Raw genomic sequence first — 19448 nt, 5'->3', positions numbered from 1 at the left:
AAGTCTTTAGAAGCAGAACATGAAATCTCAGACCATGTGCATAGAAAAAATATAAACTTCTTTGACAGGAGTCAACTCAGTTTTTTGTTTTAAAAGCTGAAGGAAACATATGTCCCAGAGAAAGTGACAAGGACATATGAATTGCTCCCAGTGAATTTATGTTGGGCATACAGTACATTTTAAGGAGAGCCACCTGCCAAAGCAACTGTCTCAATTTGAGAAGTAGCACTGTGATATTTTAACAAAGAGAATGTAAATGACTGAGGGCAGAAGCGTAACAGAGACTCCTCAATGGGATTTCCTAATAAAGTGCTTTTGGTCACTATGTCACATCACACAATTCTATAGCCTTAAGGTTAGGGAAAAAAAAACAACAACAACAAAAAAATCAAAATAAACCCAGCAACAAAGCAAAGAAACATGACCAAACATATAGACAGCATGGCCACTTGCAATACTTCCTTATCTTTTATGTCTAAAATAGTACTACTTTGGAAAGGAAAACTAATCTCAAAGGCAACTAGAGCAGGAATATTCTCTTTTCCTAATAGTAAAGACAAAAAATAAGATGAATCCTGAATTCTGACCTGTCATGAACCACTCTTAAAAACATCAATATTTCATAAGGAGTTGGTCACATTTATTTCACATATTGGCTTTAGCTCACATTTTAACTTCTCAGTGTTTGCTGCTAATTACAATAAATCTGAGAGGAAGAAAACACAGTAGGAAATAATCAACAAAATTATAAACAGATATCTTGGCTATTTTGAGGAGGGAAAAGCAGCACCACAAATACCAAAGCTAAGAAGAAGCCCTGTCCCTAGAAATAATCACTGAATCCTCTGGATTAAAAAAAAAAAAAAAAAAGAAAAGAAAATACTGAAGTATCTCATACACACCGACAGGGCATTCTGCCTGATTCCTTATGGTGGCAAAAGGTGGAGGCCTCAGAGAGGGAGTGTTCTCTTCTTTTTCTGGCTGTCTCCCCCCACTCCCCTCTTATCATCACAACTGAGACCTCTCCATACCCAACAGCTTAAGCTGAAACTGGAGAGAAGGTCAGAAGTTGTCAGTGTGAGGAAAAACACCACAGGCACTCACTTAGCATGATGCCTTAAACCTTGTCCTCATTAAAAAAAAAAACAAGTTTGAACAAAACAATCACACAAAACCAAAGCAAGCTTCCACTGATTAGAAAAGAGTGACGTCGTTATCTATTTTAACCCAATAAGAATACTGTTGTGAGCATCACATTGAAGGCAAGCACAGCTGGGTCCACTCCTGCAGGAGTACTCTGCCTCTGGCTGAGGGCCACCTGGGGCAGCCTGCTCAAGGGCTCTGCCACAGCTGGGCTGCCTGCAGCCAACACAGTGCAGGTGTGTCACCCTAGAAGTAGGAGCAAGCCTTGGCCAGGGCTCCGGCACTCAACTCTGGCCTGGGCAACACCACATCTACACGTGCACTCGGTCGCTTTCCCAGCGGAGGCCACCCCACAGAGCCAGCTGCCTGGCCCGGCAGCGGGCCACTGCAGCTCAGCTGCCAGCCCAGTCCTGCCGAGTGTCTCCCTGGCCCACAGTGGGACTGTGCCCTGCTGGGGAGCCCCACCATGTCTGTTCTGCTTGCCCTGTGGGGAACCTTGTCACCTTTCAAGGTCTCCCATATGCCCACGTTTCCTCACTTTCCCCAGTGCAGCTTGGCTCTGCCAGAGTGCCCAGATGGCACTGGGGTTTAGCCCTAATCGCTTGAGGACTGATTTTTCTGCCTGTTCAAGCTGATTATTGCCTTTTCAGGGTTGGATACCTGTTTGCTGCCCGAACACATGAGATTTGGTGTCAGCAGACCAGAGGCAGATCAGCAGATCATGATGTTTACTGTTTTGCATCAATATGACTAACTGAAAAGCTAAATAACTGCAGAATGAGATTATTGAGGCAGCAAACTCCTTGTGCAGACTGAAAAAATCTGGTTTATATCAAGATCCCGAGACATAATTTCCAAACTCTGGCACCCAAAGCATCTTAAGGCAGGCATGGTCTTTATCCACCAACTTCACCAGTTTAACACTGGGATCCTATTGCAAGCAACACCAGGGGTTTTGCTCTGTTTTTTCTGTAGTCTCAGATTCTAATTTCCATCTTAATTTTCAGAGGAATTTCCTATAGCAGAGTGATTCAAGAACATGGTTACATCCATATTCTAGTACTCTGCACCTTGAATACACTGTGAACAACAGGGCCAGCAGTCAACTGTTTTTATAGTTACCTGCCAAGTGCAGTCATTTTTAAATGACTTGCTCAAAGTGGTAGTGATTTTGCTGGAGTTTTCTAGGAAGAAAGGATGAGAGATCATTTAATTAAAGTGCAGATTTGGGTGTCAGGGCTCAGTGCCAGCCTCTGTGATCAACCTCCTCTAAAGCCATGAGCATATTTCACAACAGCTCTGGGGTGACCTAAATGAGGGCAACTGCTATTTTCTCCTTACTAAGTGCTGGACCCAAAGTGTGGCACCTAATTTGCTTATAAACACGCAACTACTGATAAATTCAACCCAAAATCTCAAAGCAATCCATTGCCACATGTGCATTCAAGAGACAGTACGCAGAAGATTAATGCTTCAAAACCAAGTTCTCGGGAGTCAAGGAGTGCTGGCAGAAAGGTTGCCCATGCAATCACATCTGAGCCCTCTGCTGCATTCACTTAAGGATACAGTCTTTAATTACTGAACTGCTTTTGCTGCCAACACTTCATTCAGCATTCCATTTGACAGGCTCACCCAAGGCACAGCAACTTGGTTTTACCTGCTCCGGTCAGAACACGGCCATATGCATTATTTACTGAAAACCTTTAAGTTCCAGCTTGAAGTACAAAAATTCTTAGCTTTGCAGGCAGATTTCCTGTAGCATTTAGTATTAAGCACTCACTTCTGAAGCAAAGTTATTTATTTTCAGTGTCACTCTTTTGATGAGAGGAGTATATGTCCTCTACTACGCAGGTAAGAAGTGAGACTGTGCTGACAAAGTAAGGCCAAAAAGTCTCCATTAATTTGAGGTAGAAAACTTAAAGTGTTTCTGGTGTAATTTTTTTCAGAGCATTCTGCATTTCATAGAACTTTGCATCCCCAAAATTAACCACAGTCTCTACAGGCCTTTGCCACAGCAGACAATATTCAGCACCTCTGCAAAAAAGAAAAAAACTCCCCAAAATGACAAAAACAACCCAAAACCCCAAACGAACAAAAAAAAACCAAAAAAAAAAAAAAAAAACAAACAAACCAAACAATCCCACGTAAAGATCTACACAGTCAGAGAAACATTGCATAAAAGGCACCTTTAGTGATTTGTGCAGCTTCATAAAAGGCAGTTTTCTTCTATGGCAAAGGAAAACACAAAATCCAATTCCAGCAATCAATAATCAATTACTCTAAGAATAAAACCTTTTTTTTTCCCCACCAATAAAAATCCCCTGCATTTCTGCATCAAAAAATAAGTGGTTATACCAGACAACATCCAGTAAATCATTTCCCTGAAACACTTATCTTGTGCACTGAAACCTACATGTATGTACACAAGTAGTGCTCACTAACTCATGAACCTGTGAAAAGTTCTCTCCCTTTCAGTACCTCTTCAGTCATGGAAGGTGAAAGACCCCCACCTGAGACCTTAGGAGATTAAAGAGAGAAAAACCACCCAAGTCATCACATTTAGGTGTTTTACTGCCAAGTAGTACATCCCTCAGAAACCTCACTGATGATTCAAAGCTTGACATTCTCTTGGTCCCATCAGTATAGAACAGTATTTCAGTATTTCCACAATATATTTCATTATTGATAATAGTTATGATTCCATGTAAGTTAAAAAGTCAATCAAGTGTAACCACTTCAGTGAAACCTGTCAGCCTTCCCTATAAACATGGCTTTCAAATAAATAGAGACAATCAATCAACATTCACATATTCAATCTATTTCCAGTACAGAAACTGTAAATCAAGGCACTAGATATAGCATGGGTAGATATTAAGCAGAAAATATTTCAAGTTCCTTTAAGTAGTGGCTGTCACAAAAAAGTGAGTCATGATCTACAGTCTTAATGCCCAGGGATAGAAACATGTACTTTAAGAAGATAATTCAGAAGTGATTAAAAGTTACGGTTTTGAAAGACAAAATAGCACATCTGCATGGAGAATGTACCTAACATCTGTAATGACAGCTTCGGCGACAAAACTTTCAAATATAAAACAGCCCGAGCACATGACACCAAATCCTAGATCTTGCAAAATATTATGGCAGCATTGTACTTTTTTGTTTTTGTTACTCTAAGAGTTCTCCTGACAGAAATGTATCAAAAGAGCAAGGAAATACAGTTCCATGTCTTTTTGCATATTCAAGATAGTATGCAAATATAGAGGCTCATTACCACAGCTTTCTTCCTATCAAGAGAGGCTAGCAAAACTATTCTTGGGAAAACAGGAAAGCATACTTAAGTGAGATTAATTTGACACTCCTCAACTAGAGTTTTAAGAACAATTTAGAATCCCACATATTAAGCGCTTATTTTAAAATGCAGATGCATGACTTAACAGAGAATACCAAAAAAACACAAATAGTCACTTGAGTTCCAAAAGCCCAACAGTTTTGCTGTTGCTCTTCACTGCATAACAGCTTTAGATTCTCGAAATTAATTCTACACACTTCATTTTGCATTTCTTGGCCACTTAAAACTCTTATGGATGTCAACAGGAAACCTAACCAGCAAAGGCAGCAAAATATTTTAGAACAGGTTCTGATAATAGCTTGCTTTATCATCAGTCCACAACACAATACCCAAAACTCTGAAAAATAACTCAGTGATAAACAAGTGTGTGTACACATGCACAGCTGCACACCAACTTCCTACGCAGGCTATCATGAAAGCAAGAAAAAGTAAGAAAATAAAATACATGGACATCTTATGGCACACACAAAGTTCAAAGAATACTTCCAGAGAAGAATTAATGCCTTCTGAAAAGATACTGGCTTTTTCTTTGCATATGTAATCAGAATCATTCTACTGTACTTACCAATATTTTGTTATCCACTTTATCTCCCTTGGTTTCCAGCTTTACTTTCTTCTTGACAGAAATTTTTATTTTCCTCCCAATAACATCTCTGACACTTTCTGAAACAAAAGAAAATACCTTTATTAAATACCTTCAGTGTCAACACAAGAAGGAAACAGAAGCCACTGTTGAGTTTTCAGAAAGACACAGAGCTATGTTGTCCAACTGCTTGCACTCATGGAAGTCTCATGCACATGCACCAGCTCTAAACACAACCTAATGCAAGGGCAATTTTCTAAGTATGCCATCTATACAATAATTTGTGTCTACTCTGATAGGATTATTGATGTCAAATGCTTGGATTCTAAACACAATTTGATCTTTTTTTTCCAGCACTACTTACTTATCAAAAGCATTCCCAAGACAAGACACAGCAGTGCTTAGCTCCATTCTGGGAAAATACAACAAACTCCTCACTGCTATTATTTGTACCTGAAAAGCTTACTGAAGCAAATTAGCTCCTTGCATTGCATAAATTTCAACCTCCTGTTAATATCAAGGAGGCTAAATGGGTCAGGCAATGGAAGAGCAACTGTTCACACATTTTGCACTCTGTGCATTGAAGTAGGAAAGCAAACCAAGCAGACTTCCAGATAGTAACACCTGGCAGCCATGCAAAGGATGCTGTGGAGGCAACATTGGTCTTGGTCCAAATCCCAGCAACAACGTAGCCACTCCATGGTGCCAACACCAAAGTTACATTAGTTGCCATAACATTTTAATATGTACATGCACACACACATCCACACAGTCTCTGCCAAGTATGACACGAACCAGCTTTTTCCCTGAACATTTGCAGCCTGGCCTGAAAGGAACATACACACAGGGAACTGTGTCTAGAAAGCTTATACAACTACTGACACTGATGTAATTGAGAGATAAACAGAGGAGTTCATCTAGAAGAGCCAATTTGGCACCTTCCGTAAGTTTCACTCCCCAGCCCCCACTGAAAGAGAATCAAAAAGAAATCTTTTAAACACATTAACCTATTTCCAGCCCAACAGGCATCTGTAAAAGGAAAGTCTCCACCCTCTCCAGACACACACACTTTGCCCTCGGGCACGCTTAAGTTTAAAAGCAAAAATGAAAGATAATAGGCTATTCCTGAGGCTTTTAATTATAGTGCTCTGTATAGCGCTTTTCTGCACAATTTTCATCCGGTAGTCAGAAGACATTAGCACAAACAACACACCATTTATTAAGCCTGGATGTTTAACCCAGGCCACAGTGTTCTGCCTGCGGGGCAGAAGGGTGTGCAAGTCAGAAACGTGGCTGGTCATAGAGATTCTTCACCAGAAAGAGCTCCTTCTGCAGAATCGCCATGTTTTCCCCAGGAATTTTAACTTTCCTATCAGGAAACAGAAGCTCCTCGGTAGCAGCGGCTTGCCCAGCGAGAAGCCTGTCCCGAGCCGCGGCAGCCCCGGTGGCAGGCAGCCAGCGCGGCCGGCTCCCGGAGCAACCGCTTGGTCCGGAGCCAGGCTGCGAGACCCTAGAGCAGGCAGGTAAGCGAAACCCGGGGGAAAGTCCAGCCCCATGTGAACTGCCCTCCCAAGGCTTCCTCTCCCATGGGTAATGCCCACTTCTGGCCTTTATGCCCCTGCTTGGGAACTCAGAAGCAAGCTGACCATAGAGTCTTTTTCATCAAGTCCTGTCTCCTAGCAGAAGGTGTTGCTGCTGTCTCTGCTACTTTACCTCCACGTGCAGCCTGTGCTTTTCGGTTTCTCCTCTCCCACAAACAGCTCCAAGTGCCTACATCTAGCAGGGGACTTCCTCCTGACACACCTGCATGTAGAGACACGCTTTGCTGTCCCACGGGTCCCACACAGCAGAAGTGGGAATGACTAAAAGCCCTCAGCTCCAGCACTCTTACTCCACCAAGCCATAGGGAGAGGAGGGGCCTGGGAGCCCAAACTGCACAAAGCATCATCAGGATGTCAGCTCTTCACAAGGCTCTATCTGCCTGAAAGGACTAGAAACACTACTTCAGAGCGAAGATAGATTTCACAGACATTCTCCATGGGACTGAAGACAATTCCCTCCACATTGGGTGGCAAGTGGACTCACAAAGTAAATTTTCAGACCGAGAGATGGAAACATAATATTAAGGTTCACATTTTAAAGTGTTCATCCATTTCTAATGCTGGAGGCTTCAAACATCCACACCTGGGAGGAGTGGATCCAGGCAAGCCAACAGTAAGAGAGGGTTTCTTTGAAGACTGTGACCTACGAGACCTGACAAAGGTCACACGGGAAGTGAGTAACAGAACAAAAACTGCAGCTCAAACACTCCTACCCCCAGTTTATTCTCCATACTCAAATCACTCCACGTTAAAGCACATCTTTTCATCCTGCACTCAAAACATTGTTATTACAAAGTGCCTATTTAAAAGTTAACTTTTAACATGCAGACACCAAAATACAGCTAGAAATTCAACCAATCTACATTAACAGATCCTCACACCTCAGAACAGCCCTTGACAAATCAAGCTGAGTGGGTGCAGGGCACCAGGGCTGGAGGGGGTGATTCTTAAGATTGTTCAAAGCCCCCAGAAGAGGGGATGTGTGAAGATGCTCACCTTATTCTTCCCTGTAGTACACAGCACACCTCACCTACAACACTAGAGTGCAGACCCTTGCAGAGTAAGAAATACTGTGTATTAGCACCTCAAACATGCCTGGCCACTTTAAAATAGGAAAACTTAATGTTTTTAACAATAGTTACTCCTAGAACTCTTCCCAGCTCATCACTTCTCTTAGCAGAAAGCTACGGACTACAGTCTCTCATGTAAACCACATGGTTTGGAGACCATAAGGACTGCAAAATAGAGTTATTTTGACTCTACAGAAAAAAAATCTGCAGCAGCTGCAAATGTCCACCCAGATTTCACCAATATATGATGAATGCTAAAACCACTTGCTGACTGATGAAACTGAAGGAAATGCAACAATGTAAATTACCTAAACAAGGTCTGAAGGATTGTATTCAATGCCACATATACCTTGTTGCCTGACAAATTTCTGTTTCCATCTGTCCTTAAGAGAACACTTTAAATTATTATAATGCTGGTGAGATGTTTAGATAGCTCCTCAACAGGCAAAACCAAAGGAAATTCGGCCTGAACAAGGTAGCTAGCTGAGGGCCTGGAGCATCAGACCTGTTATCCCCAAATGACACTGGTTACACACACGCCGCGTGTGTAATGATGCATTTATTGGAAGCTCCCCAAAAGCGGTGACAGCATTTTCAAGATCCTCACCATCACCTGTGACTGAGTTCCTAAGCGCATACCACGCAGGATGGGGGCTTGTGTGCATGGGGCCATAGAACTTTAATTACAAAGACCCTCATCCCTCCTACGTCCAGAGGAAAACGACTCTTAAACTACGCAGAACCCGGGAGGATAAATAAAAAAGCACCGAGTGGAGCTGCAGCCCGTGCCGCCAGGCTGAGGCGCACCGAGGACGTGCCCCGGGCGGGCGGCGGTGCGGGGAGCCGGAGCAGCTTCCCAGCGCGTCTGCCAGCGTTCACAGCCTGCCGGCACCCTGGACAGACCGCTGCGGAGCGGGGACACACACTGTACCCCGCCGTGGCTCCCGAAGGCTCAGTCCCTGCCCGCGGCCGCCTCCCCGCTGCCCGCCGCAGCCCTCGCCCGCCCATTCCCCGCACGCAGCAACGCGGCCTCGCCGCCCCCCGCCGGCTCCTCCGAGTCCCTCCAGCTCCTCGCGGAGCCCCCCGGGCTCTCCGGCCAACCCCCGCGGCGCTTCCCCGGCTCCACAGACCCACCCCCGGATTCCCTGCAGCCCCATCTCCGGCAGCACTGCATCCCGCGCACGGCGGCCTCCAAACTTGCCCCCGCAGCACCTTCGCCCGGGACCCCGCAGCCCCCATCCCCGCCGCCATGCCCCGTCCCTTACCGATCAACTCTTTGGGGACGTCGGAGCTCTCCTCAGCCATGGCGGCGGCGGCGGCGGCGCTGCCCGGCGCCCGGGGGTGCCCGGCGGCGGGGCTGCTTCAGCGGCGCGCCGTCCCTGCGCCGGGCGAGGCGGGCATGCACCCAGCGGGCGGGGGAGGAGGAGGGCCGGCCGTGCGCCTCGCTGCGGAGCACGGGGTGTGTACGCGGCTGCGAGAGCGGGCGGAGGGAAGGGGCTTCTCCCGCCCCCGCGGAGCCCGCTCCCCCCGCGCTACATGCCGCCCCCGGCTGCCGGCGCGGGCAGGAGAGGCATTTCCAGGGAGGGATGGATGGTCCGCAGGCGGCCGTCAGGCGCGGCGCTGCGGGCTCACGGCGGCCCCCGCACCGGCTCCCCCGTTCCCGCCTGCGCGCTGCCCGGCTCCCCCGCCCGGCACCGGCGGGAGGCGGCGGCTGCCCCCGCCCCGGGAGGGCTGGAGCCCGCGCCCCGGCCCGGCCCCCGAACCGCGCGGGAGCCGCCCGCTCGCCCGCGCCCACCGAGCACCCGGCGACAGAGCGGGGAGGCGGTGGCGGCCGGGAGCATCGCCCTTAGGAAGCCATCGCGGCGAGGGAGTCGGAGGAGGAGGGCAGCGGGCCGGGAGGTTTAGCGCGGCGACGCCGGCCCCTCCTTCGGCCGATCCCGCCGATCGGCGCTGCGGCGGGGGCCATCTGCCGGCGGCCGCGCCGGCTACACCGGCATGGGCCGGCCCCCGCCGCCGAGGTACCCCCTGAGGCGGCAGCAGTTCCGGCCCTCCCCAGCAGACCGTGCCTTCCGCAGCTGCACCCTCAGCCTTTGCCCCGCGGGAATTCTCCTCTGGGTTCATTAAAACGGGTTTGTGGTACGAAGGGGGTGGTTGTCATCGTCAGGTCAGTCCTGGCCGCCTGGGAAAGGGATTGACCAATTCCTTTCCAGAAAAGCTGGATCACTTCGAGACCTGGAAGAGGCTAACCTTTGGTCCCGAACTCATCTGCTTCTCCCTGGCTTCGTCACCTCATCTCCATGGGGACGGCGGGTGCCTCGGCACCTGTGGTGAGATAACGTCATGGGGCTTAGCGAACTCCTTGTGCAGGGAGCCTCGGTGTTGCTGAGCCTGTGCTACATTGAAGGGAAGCAAACATGCCTCCTTTCTCAGGACCAAATTAAAACCCACAAGTTGCAGCATTTTTGCTTGTTGCACTTTGCCATCGAGGGGTTTTGTCATGCGTTAACAGCCACATTATAGAAACACAGCACGCGAGCTGCCTAATTGCACTCATAAATATAAGCACAGAAAGATGCTTATTGGATGAGAGCGAAGGAAGAGGCTTGGCAGCCCTGAAAATTCTTTGGCTTGCTTCTGGTAGTGATGCCTGGTTTCAGTGAAAGGATCATTTTCACTGCAGCAGGACTGTGATTGGTCACCCTCCATCCTAAAGGGATGGATTACTGCATAAACCTCATATTTCAAGCACTCTACAAGTGTGTGGTGGATCTGGGAGATCAAAGTCCTTTATGTCTAAAAAATCTGGAATGCATTCAGTGAGAGCAAGAATGTGACTTCGATAAGCGTTATTTTGCTGGTACAGTACCACACTGCCACACTCCTGTGTGTCACTGACTACTGTATACTGTGGTCTTCAGAAGAAACATGACCACTTTGAAATTGGTGTCACTTGTCAAATAAATGTATCATGTTTTCTCTTGGCACCAACCAGATCTCTAAATTGTCAGAGATGATTTTACCAATGCAGATACCTTTACTGCCTTGATGAATACGATTTGCAGTCTTTACAGTTTGCTGTTTACATGTAAAGAATAAACACATTTTTAAAAGAAAATAAACAAAAAATTAATATATTAGTAAAAGAATAAAGTAAGCTGTGTGCTTTTAATATACAGCAATGTCAACTAATCTTATCTGGATATGATTATCTCTCAATAAAATGCACTGTATTCCTTTTCTCCTCTGCTCTCTTTTCCTTACTGTGGCTGCATCCTTTTATGATGGACACAGAATACCTGCTGACCTCTTCCTTCCTTTTCTGCCAATTTTTCCTCATGGCTCAGCAGAAAACTGCATTTCTTGCTCACTGGATACACATAGGCTTACTTCCACCAATGAACCTGGGCCTGAGTTGTTTGTTCTGGCAGGAAGGAAAAAAAAAAAAAAAGAATTGAGAATTTCATATATTTTCTAAGACTCAGGAGGGAAAAGTTAGACCATCAAGTCTGCATAAAAAAAGGCCATAAAATTTCATATAGTTACTTATGTATTGAGTCTAATTCCCTATCTTCGGGTAAAACTTCTAGAAAGATAACTTTTATTCCATCACTATTCACCTACTCTACAAAAAATACATATTTTTGGATCTATTACCTCTTAAGCATGACAGTTTCTCATGCTGCTACACCACTGTCTTGTTTCTGACACAGTGTTTGAAGCATGGACCTTGCCTCTTTGGCTGTTGCCAGACATCCACTGGCCTCTCAGCATGCATCAGCTACAAAAATGATGAGCTACTTCCATGCCTGCCTGCCTGTAGCATTCTGTTGGATTACTGCTACCATGTCCTCCACACCAGTTTCCTACCATGAGCTGACACATACGCTGAGCCCAGGTTGTGTTAAGAAAAAAAGAAAAGAAGAATGAATGATGGCATCAGGCAGGGCTTCTTTTGTTTTGGTTTGTGTTTTTTAATTAGCAGCACTGCAGGTTAATGAAATAGCACTGCTGGGGCTACTATATAATTCCTGCTTTGGTGCTTAGGAGACTGGACCTGCTTCGAGGTAGGGAGTACAAATTAAGCTCAGGTGGATTAGTGCTTCCAAGACTAGGTTCAATCAGCAAAATGCAGTTTCTTATTCCTTGTTCCCTAGTCAGGAGGTAGAACATGATTGCCCAGGCAGGCTGCTGCTCCTCCTTCTCCAACTACAGTAATGCCTATGTATTGACACTACCACAGTGTCAGTCTGGCCTGTCAATACAAGGGTGTTTGTAATCCCAGAGGTCCATGTCCCAGTGCAGAGAGGACTGGACCACCATCCCAGAGATCCCTGAGTCTCCAGAGACTCTTCTCCACAGTGTACAGGCAAAGCCTCACCGTGGAGAGTTTGCTGGCTTTGTAAGAAGGTGTGATTTTCATCCTTTTCTGTTGACCCTTACTCTCCCTAGTCAGTTCAGCAGGGATGCAGGTGTCACTGGCATCTTTCCCAGTGGCAGGGATGCTTGAAGAAGTTCAGCCCCCTATGGCAAGTCATCCGTGTCCACTTGTGGCTGTTTGCCACTTTCCTTGTTGTGCCATTGTGAGAAATTGTTTTACTCTCTCGTAACCTGAATTAGTGAAAGGGGAAGAAAGGGATTTTTGTCATTTCAGTAGCCAAATTTTTATTGTTTTTTATTCCTCCTTGCCTGCCAATAGAAGCACATTGGCACATCTGAGGAGGTGCCCAATTTAAACTGCAACAACAGAAGCAGATGCAGATGTGTTTCCTGTCTGATCTCAGTGGCATTCCCCTAACTCTCAGGTGCGCTTCATGCCCTGGCTGCTCCCAAGCAGTCCTGGCTATGTTTGCAGGGCCTCATAACCTCACTTTAGGGGCACTGATGCAAATTATCATAAGGCAGGTGCCCTAGTTAGGATCCCACTCCAGCAGAATCATAGAATCATCAGGGTAGAAAGAGACCTTTAAGATCATCAAGCCCACTTGTCAGCCCAGCAGTACCACTGAAACCCCTAAACCGTGAAACCACATCATCCAGCACCAGATCCAGATGCCTCTTAAACACCTCAAGGGATGGTGACACCACCACGTCCCTGGCCAGCCTATTCTGAAATCTGACCATCTTAACAATGGAAATTTTGTTCTAATATCTAATCTGGATCTCCCCTGTCTCAGCTTAAGACATTTCCTTTAGTACTCTCACCGTAGGCACAGTAGAAGAGACTGGCTCCCACCTCAACATAATCTGCTTTAAGGTAGTTGTGGCAATGCAGTAGCACTGCAATGTTGTGTATCACACGTGCAGCAGGTGCATGGAGATGGAAAGATGTTGCATGGTCTTCTGCCAGAGCTGAAGCTCTTTGAAGTAATTTTAGAAGTCTTTCAAAGGATAACTGATTTGTCTGTCAAAAGAATGGGATGCATGTGGTTTTGTTGAGGATACTTTTTCTCTAAAGGCTGCTCAAGTTGTTGTAGTTCCGGGCATGACAGAAATGCTGACAAGAGTAGTGGGCTGGATTGTGTGTGGGTTAGATGGCTGCAGGGAATGTTGCAGCATTCAGAGCTTGTATTTAACTGACAGTAACAGAGCAGGGAAGGAGGAACTAAGAGCTTCAGAAGTAATTGATCAGCGAGACATTGACAGAGAAAGGGCTGTGGAGGGGAAATGTCCTCAAAACTGCAGCCTGTATGCATCAAATTAACAATTAATTGCACAAGGTAACTTTTGGCGGACTTTTGACTCCACCTCTTGCAGGTCTTTATTATCATGACACCTCACAAGCTGTACTGACGTACAGTATAGGAAATTCCTGTTTCCCTGCCTGTCTGCTGCCCTTGTCCTCCTTCTCAGCCTAAATCCTGTCATCTCCTGCAGATAAGGCAGGTGTCAATATGAGTTGTTGCCAAGCCGTGCACACTGTTATAAGGCAGGGTATTTATAGTGTTACATGTCCTCCCTAGCAACTTCTCTGGCCCTTGTATAATGGCTTCAGCACTGAAGAATTTATTTTTTTTTTCCTGAGAATCAGTAGAATGATGCTATCAGCATCAGGAAATTATCAATTGAATGATCATGCTGAAGCCAGTGAAAAGATTTCAGGTGCTAACAGCAGGTGTCAGACTGACATTCAGGTTACACCCTGGAGTCATCCTGCTGCATCAAGGTGGGAGAAACCAGGTGATCCAATCTGATTTGCAAAGCTGCCTCGCAGCATGGAGTAAAAGCTTGGAACATCCCGTGAAAGACAGAATGTCTCATAAAAAATAATTGTAGGTATAAACGACCCAGGTTTGCCAGTTGCATTTCTAACAGATTTGAAGGGGTGAACTCTTTCCCAGCTATGGCTGTGCAATCCCAGAGATTCTGTTTCCTGCCTTGGTTGAAGGCAGACAGAACAGGGCCATACTGTCTCATGTACCACAGTACTAGCCAGCCAGGCATTTCCTAGAGCAGTGTTATTTAAGGAAGTATTTCTTTTCAATCACTGCAATTATTTTGGGCATTTTGAAGACCAAAAGGCAGCTAATCTGCCACTCTATGGAAGTATATGAAGCACAATTAAGACACATGCTTCCAATTATTTCTGAGCCCAGTTGTTCATGAAATGTACACGTTCATGCCAGATTTATTTCCACTCAGCCTAAAAAGAATTTATAGCACTTTCAGATTTGGGATCTCTCCAGTTGTTTGTTTGTTAAAATTTTTACCCAATATATATCTTTCTGTTCATTTTATATGTGTGGTGATAACATTAAGTGTGATATTTAGGACCCTCATATTGATCCCGGATGTTTGGAAACCTGTAGATAGTCCAGGACTTAGGGATCTTTTGACATGAACCTTTAGTTAGGAAAAGAGCAGAAAACAAGTAGGTAGCTGATTGCACAATGATAAATATGTCTTATATTGCTGGATTATTGGATGCCTTCTTTGCATTTCACCAGTTGAGACAAAATTCATAGGGAGAAATGTGTGTCCTACATCAGTCCTAGTTTGGTAAAGGAAATGACAGACTTTGTAAATAGTCTCCTGTTGTTATCTGTGACAGAGTCTTTTCAAACCCTTTCCTCTGTATGCTCCCATGATTATTTCAGTACCTTGCAGTCAAAAAAAAGTATTTTGTCTCAATTTTAAATGGGGTGAATATAAATGCAGCAGCAAAGATGTATGTTTTGATAAGGCATACTTTTATGGTAGTGTTAAGAAGAGAATTACATAGAGCAGTTGATGCCTCATGAAACTCTTAAAATTAAAAAATCTATTCAGAAAAATTCTGCTTACTCCACTGTGTTTGGAGGGGGAAAGAGATAAAAACAGGCTCACTGGAGATAAGTCTGGGAGGAGCATGCCAGTGTGTGAGGGACAGAGCACTAGCAAGGTCCTTGACTGCTGTGTCAGTGGAGAGAGAGGATGGAGATCCATGCAAGGGTCATTGATATGTTAGAAACCACAAAAGTGTCTGCAATAGTCAGGTAGGATATAGGGCTTCTCCTTCCAGGAAGGTGGCAGGACCAGTAACCCAGCTGAGGTGCATCTACACCACTGCATGCAGCACACACAATAAACCGGAGGAACCGGAATCCACAGTGCAGCAAGAAAACTGTGACAAATTTCCACCACAGAAATATGGTGGGATGACTTGTACAACTGGAGTGCTGCAATGGATGGCTGCAAACCCTTCAGAAGGAATAGGCAAGGAAGGAGAGGTAATGGGGTAGCCCTGTATGTTGGTGAGTGTTTTGATTGTCTGGAGCTTAGTGATGGTGATAGGGCTGAGTGTTTGTGGATAAGAATCAGGGGGAAGATCAACTAGGCAGATGTCCTGGTGGGAGCCTGTTGTAGACCATACAACCAGGATGAGAAGGCAGATGAAATATTCTGTAAGCAGCTGGGAGAAGTCTCACAATCACTGGACCTTGTACTTGTGGCAGACTTCAACTTACCAGATGTCTGCTGGAAACACAGCTAAGAAAAAAATAGTCTAGGAGGGTCCTGGAGTGTGTGGAAGACATGGTTGGCAAGGGAGGCAACTAGGGAATGTACCTGCTGAGCAGATTGGTTTTAAGAAGAGGAGAAACTGGTGGGTGATGTGACAGCTGAAGCCTGTCTTCATCAGAGAGGATGTTTAGACTGAAGATTAAGTAAAATTCCTTCACTGAAAGGGTTGTCAAGCATTGGAACAGACTGCCCAGGGAAGTGATGGAGTCATCCTCCCTGGAGGTATTTAAAAGACATGTAATTGTGGCATTTATGGACATGATTTAGTGGTGGACTGGGCAGTACTGCATTAACAGTTGGACTTGATGATCTTTGAGGTCTTTTCCAATCTAAATGATTCTATGATTATTTTATCATCTACTTCCATATTCCTCTTGCTTCTAATAATTTTAGCAGGCATATTTGTGTAAAACCAAGATCGTTGTCGCTAAAGAGCTCATTTGCTTCTGCTACTTAGCTCTCTCTCATGAAAACATAATCCTTTGCATATCCCATCACACTTAGACACTTAGAATTTCTATAACTTGAGATGCTGAAGTAGGGGCAAAAGCAGATCATTCCTAAATGAACAGTCTATACTGGCATCCTGTTTTTCTCTGTTCTGTGCAAGGCATTACTAACATGTGGAATACACTGAGCAAGATACTGAATGGAAACTTAACATTTTAAAGCATTTAAAACAGGTACGTGAGCATTGCAGCTACTTGGATCTCATGTCACTAAGGCAAGCTCCACCATCTTTAGGGTATGTGAAATCTCATCTCTCCTCTACTGGAGATATCAGATGTCTTGGGAAGCCTCTTTTTCTTACCATTGACTCCAGCTTAATCAATCAACACTCACTGATTGGTTTCCAGCCCTGTGATATTAACTAGTACCTGTAATCGAGGTGGTGAAACTCCACAGACATAATTTGTACTGGCTCAGGTAACTGAAGAAGACAGATTTTCTTTCTAGCAATGAAGAGAATGAAATGAACCTGTATAAAAATAAATCTGAAGTAGTTCTGACCTAAATTTCAAATTAAGCATGATTCTCCTTTTTAGTAGTTTGAGCTTCTCTCTCTGACGTTAGTATTCTTACTTCTTCCCCTGCAGAAACTACTAACAGTCCTTCCATCAATACCTTCCATTCAACCTAGCAACCTCTGCTGCAAAAAATATGTTCTTTAAATCTCAAAAAGCATTCTCAGAAGCAGCAGATTCTGGCGAGGTCATTGACCATATGGTATGTCAAAAGCCTTTAAAAGAGCATGCTAAGCCTAAATGGTGAGACATAACTCTCCAGCTCACACTGTGATAGCCTGAGAGACAGGGGGAAAAGGGTGAGAAATGTGTAGGAAAAGTTATCTTGGACTATACGGTAGGAACTCACCCCTGTTTGGGGTGAGCCGGAAAGGTGGAGGTCGTCTGGCTAATTGGCTTCTCGCCACCGCCCTCCCAGGGAGGCCAGTTGTAGGAATGTTGTTGTTTTGTCGGGCCTCACCCCTGGTTGGGGTGGCTCGGAAATGTGGAAAAGTCTCTTCTCCAACCCGTGTCTCCAAAGAAAGACTCAGTAGTCTTCAGCCGTCCGGTCTCAAGGTAGTTTATTGTATGTTATCTAAAAGATTTCTCCCCGAGCGACTGCGCTGCGGTCTGTTCAGCAGTCAGGAAAGGGCACACTCCACCGCCTAGGGGGCTGGTGCCCTCTTTTATAGCATATATTACGTATTAGATGTTTACAGTTTTCCCCCAATGCCCATCACCTATATTGAACAGTGACTTTCTACTCTAAACCAATCTGTGAATGCCATCACCAAGAACATGGAGGTTAGGAAGAAGAAGGAAAGAGGACAGGGCACACCCAAGTCCCTCCATCTTAGAACTTCTGACCCCCATGTACAAAACTCAGACCCCTCTGTACAAGGCCTAAAACCCCCCTGTACAGCACTCAAAAATTCTTCCTTTCACTTTGTGACTACTTCTACTATAATATCTAAACTTTTGTGATTTCTTGTTCTTCCTGCAAGGTTGGTAAATTGTTCCATGGATCAGGTTCAAAGTCACAGGGGTCTGTGGCTGTATTCCAGGGTCTCAGATGCTTTTTACCTGGGCACGGAACATCCAAGAGTGTCCAAGGGACATTCTGGGTTCTGACACTATACTGCTTTGGGACCAGAAGAAGTGGAATGTATAGTGACTAAAGAGAGCACTGGCAGCAATTACATGGGAATTTTAAGTGCAAAACAAGCTCTCTAGGTACACTGAGCTATCAATCTTTTGAATTGCAGCCATTTTTAGGAAAAGTTTGGGATGTGCCTAGAACATGCAGGAGTCTCCTTTCACACACTAGACCTGAACTCTGATGTGTCCTGTAGCGGTAATATTTGGTATGGTACTTCTCCCTTTGCACAAGCTGCTTCCCATGGAGGAGATTGCACAGTATAGTCTGAGAATGTCTGCACACTTATGTTGGTAAACCATTTACAGAACTCTTGCAGAATGGTGTTCTTAACTAAAATTGTGTTGGTCTTTTTCACAGACTGGAAAATTGCTCAGCTTGGTACAGTACTGTGTGAGGAGACTATTTTTTTTTTTTTTTGCACTCATCTTTGCACCCACCTTGAAAATCCACAGTTATCTCTAGATTCATGAGAACTCTATGTGAAGATGAGATCTTCCTAGAGCTTTCCTTGCCATTTCCAGAGTGCTCGAGTTGTCCTACATATTTTGTATAATAAAACGAGGAACACTGGCCATCTCTGGACAGCTTATGAAAATTTTACAAATAAAATGTAGGGAAATCAGCAAGCAGGGAAAGCAATGTGAACAAACTCCAAGAATGTCCTAGTTTCTAATATAAAACAGCATCAGATGTGGCATTGCAATGTAATAGGAATTTACTGGCAAAATGAGATTTCCATTTCCGGGTCTGGCCATAACAGGATATTAACATAAGAGTTGACTAACACAGTAAAGCTGAGGTCGCATCAGGTTTTCTGGATGGATATACTTCATCAATGACTTGGAGAAAATTATTTTTAAAAGTGCTATTTTTTCATATTCAAATCATCACTCTTCAAGCCTGAAAAAAAATCCTGTGCAATAGGATTATCACCAACACACACAACCTCCTTTCATCAGCGTACACACATATGTTCCTCTGAGTAGGTTTGCTTCCACATATGGCCATTTCAGTCTCAGTGAAAAATGGTATCTTTAGGCTATTAATTTCAAGCCCTATTTTAATTCCTAAGAGGGCTGGTATTTGGGGACTGATGCCACTACTGAACCAAATGTTTTGAGAGGTTTTGGTTTGTGAAATGGGCAAGAAACAATTCTTGCCATTTATGGTGGCCCTCAGGGTACTGCAAGGAAGTCTACCAATGACTGAAGGTATTACTTCACATCCCAATTAGGTGCTCTGCCTACCAGCAAAAAAAAAAAAAAAAAAAAAAAGAGGTAAAATTTACATCAGTAGCTTTAAAAAAGCAGGAGAAACATGGCCACACCACATGTGTGAAGAGAAAGGCTGTTTTTCTATTAATAAACTGAATGGCCCAGTGATGAGTACTGACACCAGCTCTGGGATCCCCAACATAGAAAAGGTCTGGACCTGTTGGAGTGACCATGATGATGATTAGAGTGCTAGAGCATCTCTGCTATGAAGACAGGCTGAGAGATTGGGGCTGTTCAAGCTGGAGAAGTGAAGGCTCCAGGGTCACC

At 44.9% G+C, this 19448-nt stretch overlaps 1 protein-coding gene across 7 annotated transcripts in view; it reads right to left on the bottom strand.

Annotated features, from left to right (window-relative positions):
* Nucleotides 1–9597, bottom strand: part of CARMIL1 (capping protein regulator and myosin 1 linker 1) — a 191893-nt gene extending 182296 nt beyond the window's left edge. For 4 of the 7 annotated variants that reach the window (XM_068194213.1, XM_068194233.1, XM_068194223.1 and 1 more), the window contains exons 1-2: nt 6789–7038; nt 5058–5155 (exon numbers count right to left, since the gene is read on the bottom strand). In XM_068194213.1, the coding sequence (XP_068050314.1) occupies nt 5058–5155; nt 6789–7023 (333 nt within the window). In that variant the 5' untranslated portion in view covers nt 7024–7038. Of the gene's footprint in view, nt 1–5057; nt 5156–6788; nt 7039–9011 lie in introns of those variants that run through there. The other 3 variants (XM_068194254.1, XM_068194269.1, XM_068194260.1) reach the window with 3 other exon arrangements.
* Between the last annotated feature and the right edge of the window lie 9851 nt (nt 9598–19448).

This window comes from Anomalospiza imberbis, chromosome 1 (genome assembly GCF_031753505.1).
Source record: "Anomalospiza imberbis isolate Cuckoo-Finch-1a 21T00152 chromosome 1, ASM3175350v1, whole genome shotgun sequence".
NCBI classification, from domain to species: Eukaryota; Metazoa; Chordata; class Aves; order Passeriformes; family Viduidae; genus Anomalospiza; species Anomalospiza imberbis.
The sequence above is the reverse complement of the archived record's forward strand: the minus strand, read 5'-3'. Positions and strand labels throughout refer to the sequence as shown.